The sequence below is a fragment of the Centrocercus urophasianus genome, unplaced genomic scaffold (assembly GCF_019232065.1).
Source record: "Centrocercus urophasianus isolate 14NV4802_14NV808 unplaced genomic scaffold, USGS_Curo_1.0 seq_55, whole genome shotgun sequence".
Classification (NCBI taxonomy): Eukaryota; Metazoa; Chordata; class Aves; order Galliformes; family Phasianidae; genus Centrocercus; species Centrocercus urophasianus.
The window spans coordinates 587,445-592,933 of record NW_024885144.1 but is presented as its reverse complement, the minus strand read 5'-3'; the positions used below and the strand labels follow the sequence as shown (position 1 = coordinate 592,933).

The window sequence follows — 5,489 nt, the reverse complement described above, 5'->3', positions numbered from 1 at the left end:
GCCCGGTCCCGCTGTCCCCACTGCCGATCCGCGGCTCGCAGCGCCGCTCCGTCCCGCATGTCCGTCCCCTCTCAGGGCCGCGCTGAGCGCCCGCCCCGGGCCGGGCTGGGCGGTACCCGGACGTGGTAGCCGGGCCGGCTTTCTTTTTCGCTTTGCCCCGCGGGTTCCGCCCGAGGCGCCGCGCCGTGCCGGCCGTGCGGAGCTCCGACATGCGGCCCGAGCGCCCGGTGCTCGCGCTGCCGGTGTTGGCCGGGCTGTCCATGCTGGCGGCCGCCGTCCTCCTCTTATTGCTGAGCGCGTCCCGGGACCGTCCCGTAGACGGGAAAAAAGTAGGTGTCCGGGGCCGGGAAGACCGCCCGCCCTTCCCAGTGCGCGGCCGGGCAGCCCGCAGCCCGCGGTCCCGGTGCTGGGCAGACCCGCTCGGGCTCGGAAGGAGCTGCGGGACGGCCGGGCTCCGCGCGCCGCAACCATCGGCCTCTCTCTGCAGTACGGCCTGGTGTTCGACGCCGGCTCCACGCATACGGCTCTCTACATCTACCAGTGGCCCGCAGACAAGGAGAACGGCACGGGCATCGTCTCCCAGGTGGAGTCCTGCATTGTGAATGGTGAGAGCGGAGCGCTGGGAAGCGTCCCTCCTCCCCTCGTCGCTGCCCCCGGCTCCTGCAGCGCAGTGGGGGATCTGAGCCCCTCAGCCTGGGCTGGCCAAACGGAGGCGGCCCGGAAGAGCCCGATGGAGCTGGTGCAGAGGAGCGGCTGCGGTTTAATGGTCCCTGTAATGGTGGGGGCTGTGCTGCCCAGAGGTCGGTCAGAAGCTCAGCCCGCAGTTAGCATCACGGCTCATGGACCCAGCCCTGTTGTGCAGCCCACTGCTGTGCATCGCCTTGCACCTTGGCTGTTAGATGTGCAATGCTTGTAACCTCTCCTCTGCAGCCGCTTCCTAGAACATCTCTTTACACTTCTTCCCACAGGGCCTGCTAGAAGCTTTGCAGAACTCACTAGATCTAAATGTGTCTCTGCTGGCTATTTTTGCTTTCAGTTCCTATCTCCACTTTGAGTTAACAATTATCTTTTTCCATATATTTGCATAGCCCCAAGCACAGCATTTTGGGCTGTGATTGTGGCTTCTGGGTATTGCTTAAGAGGATGAGAAACAACCCTTGACGTGACAGTGGGAGGAGGTGTCCCCACTCTTCTGTTCCTCCTGGGCTGGCGCCATCACAAGGTGTTCTGTTGCAGGATCTGGCATTTCCAGCTATGCAGATAACCCCGCTGAGGCTGGAGCCAGCCTGAAGCCCTGCCTGGACAAGGCCATGACGATCATCCCTGCAGAGCAGCAGCAGGAGACACCCACCTACCTTGGAGCCACAGCGGGGATGCGGCTGCTGAGGTACGGGCACTGCCTGCATCCCTGCACCCCCACGGCCCTGAGCCCTCACAGACTGCTCTCCAATCACAGCTGCAGTGGGTCTGGGATGCTGGTGAGATTACATTGTGAGGTGAAGTGGCACTTTGCCATCCTGGCTGGTGTCTCTGATGCCTGATGTCGAGCCTTCTGGGATGGGGAACCACTGACTTTGTGGTTCCATATCACATCTGCTGCCAGCACCGTGCTCCCTCCACCAGCATCTCCCTCCTTCTCTTGGCAGGGAGCAGAACATCACAAAAGCTAAGCAGGTCTTTGAGGAGGTCGCCAAGGCCATTTGTGAGTATCCTGTGGACTTCCGTGGAGCTCAGATCCTCTCTGGGAATGAGGAGGGTGCCTTTGGCTGGATCACTGTCAACTACCTGCTGGAGACACTCATCAAGGTGCGGGGTGGTAAGAGGGCAAACGAGCAGGAGGATCTCGCTGCACTGGGAGATCTTGCTGCATTAGAGCCTCTGCAGGCTACTGGGCATTGAGGCTGGGACCCCTTGGGAGTCACTCACTGCTCCATGGTGAAACCGGGAAACCTGGAGGCCTATCAGCCCCTACAGTGTCTGGAGGAGTTCCAGAGTCTGTGGATTGTGGGTCTCTCCTCCCTGCTGCACCACAGTTCAGTCAGGGAAGCCAGTATCCCTGTGCTCACTCTGAATCAGGTCCATGCACCCTGTGAGTAATTCTCTGTGTGGGGCAGTACTCCTTCACAGGCAAATGGACCCACCCACCAGTGGAGAATGTTGTCGGAGCTCTGGACCTTGGTGGGGCTTCAACCCAGATCACGTTTCTCCCTGGGACCACAACAGATGACAAGAACACAAGTGCCCTCCTCAGACTGTATGGGACCAACTATTCAGTTTACACCCACAGCTACCTCTGCTACGGACAAAAGGAAGTCCTGAAGAGGCTCTTGGCATCTTTACACCAGGTAATTGCCTCCAGCCTTGTGCTCCTCTGCTGCAGCCAAAGCCGTGTTCTCACTGAGCTGGGCAGGCAACACACACTGGGTATCACAACCATTGGGCTTGGTGCTGTTGTGCAAGCACCACTGAGGGTGGATACCTCAACAGGGACCCACACAGGCATGTCCCAATACTAGGGCAGAGACATCCCTGTCCCAGTAGAGGGTCTGTGTCAGCACAGACTCACTCACAGAGGCTGGAAGGACCTGAGTTTCCTGGAGGAGAGAACATCCTGGGTGCCGGGAAGCTGGGAATAATGTAGGTTTAAGGGGAGGAATCTGAATAGGCTGGTCTTCAGAGGCAGGTGCTGGGGAGTGGAGGAAGGTTCATTGCTGCTTGGGGAAGCCTTAATATCTGTAACACGGCTGTGGGTTGAGGGCTCAGTGCCTCATGGTGGTTGGAGCAAGAATAGGCAAAAGGTGATGTCCATTGCATGTTAGCAGATGACTAAGCATGATAAGCAGATAACTAAGATGATCAGGGGGCTGGAGCACCTCCCCTATGAGGACAGGCTGAAGGAGTTGGGCTTGTTCAGCCTGGAGAAGAGAAGGCTGCGGGGTGACCTCATTGCAGCCTATCAATACGTGAAGGGAACCTACACCCAGGAGGGGAGTAAACTCTTCCAAAGGGCTGACAATAGCAGGACTAGGGGAAATGGATCCAAGTTGTGGGAGGGAAGGTCTAGGTTGGATGTTAGGGGGAAGTTCTTTACAAGGAGAGTGGTTAGGCCCTGGAACGGGCTGCCCAGGGAGGTTGTGGATGCCCCGTCCTTGGACGTGTTCAAGGCCAGGTTGGACAGGGTCCTGGGCAACCTGATCTGAATGTGTATGTTTGGTGGCCCTGCTAGGCAGGGGGGTTGGAACTACATGATCCTTGAGGTCCCTTCCAACCCGGGTGATTCTGTGATTCTGTGTGATTCTGTGATTAGCAGAAAGAAATCAGCCTCCACTTCATTTTTGATAAAGTGGTTTCTCAGTTTTGGCTGCGCCCCTGGCTCTGATGACACTATGATGAAAGAGTGGGGACAAAATGTATGCATGCCCACCACAGAGGACTAACGCCCAGTGCCCTGGGCACACAGCTTTTGCTGTAGCTGATTGCTTACTGCAGCATGGCACGGCCTGGCTGTCCCTACAACACTGTGCCCGCACCCCATAGCGTGGTGTTGTGCCGGTGCAGATGTCACCCCATGAGCAGTGGAGCCAGGGTGACGGCAGGGTGTCTGCATCCTGTGCCTGGTTGTTTGAACAGGCAGTGTCTGTGGGCTGCTTCTCACCTTTCCATCCTCAGCCCCAATGCCAGTGTGATGCCAACAGCTCCCTCTCTCTCAACAGGACAGCCAGTACGCCCAGCAGATATCACACCCCTGCTACCCCAAGGGATACCAGGAGAACATCACCGTAGCAGAGCTCTACGACAGTCCCTGTGTCCCCATTCCAAGCACGCTCAGCCCTGCACAGATCCTCACAGTAACAGGGACGGGGAACCCGGCGGCGTGCCGCACCGCCATCCTGAAGCTCTTCAACTTCACCTGTGGGGCCAACAGGACGTGTGGGTTCGACGGGGTCTATCAGCCACCTGTGAGGGGACAGTTCTTTGTAAGGAGCCTCGGCTGTTGGTGCTGGTGTGGGTGTGGGGCTGTGGGACACCAGTTTGGTCAATGCTCCAGAAAACCTGCTGTAGGAAAGAGTGACAATGGATGCCTTGAAAGCTGGGATGCACCTGATGCATGGAGACATGCAGGGTGCTCAGCTGTGTGCCAGACTCCGACTGCCATGTTCTGTATTTCAGCACAGGGTGCAGTCCCCAGTGCTCTCCTGAAGTTGGTCAGCAGGCAGCACCCTATGTGGCCTGCCCTGGGGATCCCTGCAGAGCACCCCAAGTGAGGGGCAGAAGGCTGCCAGGAGCTTGGGTGCATCACTAACCTCTGCCTTTGGTCATAAATACCCACAGGCTTTTTCAGCATTTTATTACAACCTTCACTTCCTGAACCTGACTGAAGACCAGTCCCTGAGTTCCGTCAATGACACTCTATGGAAATTCTGCTCCAGAAATTGGATGACGGTGAGATCCTGCCCAGGAGCTTCTGATCCCTGCCATTATCTTGCTCAGTCTGGGCACCGCCTGGCTTGGGGTCCACAGCATGTCCTCTGCTGTGTGAAGGGGCCACTGGGGGAGCTGGAGGGAACACAAAGGTCTCTGGGCTGGGTGGGAGAGCAGCCAGCATCCTCCCATGCGCTCCTTGCTCCCCAGGTCTTTGCTCCTGACTGCACTTTCCCTACAGTCTGGGTGCACCGAGCATTGCTCTGTACATGCATCCCCACCTTGCTCTTCCTCATCTACAGTTGCAGAAGGACTTTCCCACCAGGAGCAGGATCCACCTCCGTGACTCCTGTGCAGCCAGCTCCTACGTCCTCACCCTCCTGTTGCAAGGCTACAAATTCAACAACAAGACGTGGCTCAACATCCACTTCCGAAAGCAGGTGAGAAGGCCCCCTTAGCTTCACAGCTGCTTCACAAAGCTTGCACACTTGTGCCTGCCCTGCCCCTGTGCCTCGGGTACAGGACGATGGGTTGGTACAGTCCACCACCCATGTCTGGGATTGCCTGGTACTTTGCAGCCCTTTACATCTCTCTTCCTTCTCTGTCTGCACAGGTCTCAAATGTGGACGTTGGCTGGACTCTGGGCTATATGCTCAATCTCACCAACATGATTCCCTCGGAGATGCCCCAGAGAGTTGTGTGGCTCCCAAAAAGCAAATGGACAGCAGCCACAGTCATACTGGCCGTCCTATTCGTTCTCATCTTCTGCCTGATGGCGGCCGTATGCTGCTGGAAGGACTCCTCTGGCTATGAGAGCCTCTAGCAGTGTTGGCTTCAGAGCCTGCTGCAGCCTCCTGGTGCTGCTGGTGCAAAACTAATTGTGAGGAGCTACCGCTGGGGGAATCAATGCCATGTCCTGGAGCTGCAAACTTGTAATGTTGGGAACCTGGCCTGGTGAGCTAGGAGCAGCACAAGTCTTGTAAAAATCTCCCTGTAACTGTGTGCTGTGTTGCAGTAAGCGCCCGTTCCGCTCCCCCGGGAGACCGGGAGACAACAGTGCTGTGTGG

The 5,489-nt window shown here is 57.5% G+C and overlaps 1 protein-coding gene across 1 annotated transcript; it reads left to right on the top strand.

Annotated features, from left to right (window-relative positions):
• Positions 1 to 193: 193 nt before the first annotated feature.
• LOC122169559 (ectonucleoside triphosphate diphosphohydrolase 8-like) lies at positions 194 to 5,478 on the top strand. Its single transcript, XM_042835812.1, has 9 exons — positions 194 to 329; positions 488 to 605; positions 1,237 to 1,387; positions 1,647 to 1,806; positions 2,115 to 2,345; positions 3,714 to 3,977; positions 4,333 to 4,443; positions 4,725 to 4,862; positions 5,036 to 5,478. Exons 1-9 carry the CDS (start codon positions 210 to 212, stop codon positions 5,243 to 5,245), a joined length of 1,503 nt encoding a protein of 500 aa, XP_042691746.1. The 5' UTR covers positions 194 to 209; the 3' UTR covers positions 5,246 to 5,478.
• Positions 5,479 to 5,489: the final 11 nt, after the last annotated feature.

Excerpts from the sequence above, each read along its gene's own strand:
- LOC122169559 (XM_042835812.1), top strand. The coding sequence starts at position 210 with ATGCGGCCCGAGCGCCCGGTGCTCGCGCTGCCGGTGTTGGCCGGGCTG. Across the intron at positions 606-1,236 it reads GGAGTCCTGCATTGTGAATG|GATCTGGCATTTCCAGCTAT; the intron begins GTGAGAGCGGAG and ends GTTCTGTTGCAG. Across the intron at positions 3,978-4,332 it reads CTGTGAGGGGACAGTTCTTT|GCTTTTTCAGCATTTTATTA; the intron begins GTAAGGAGCCTC and ends AAATACCCACAG.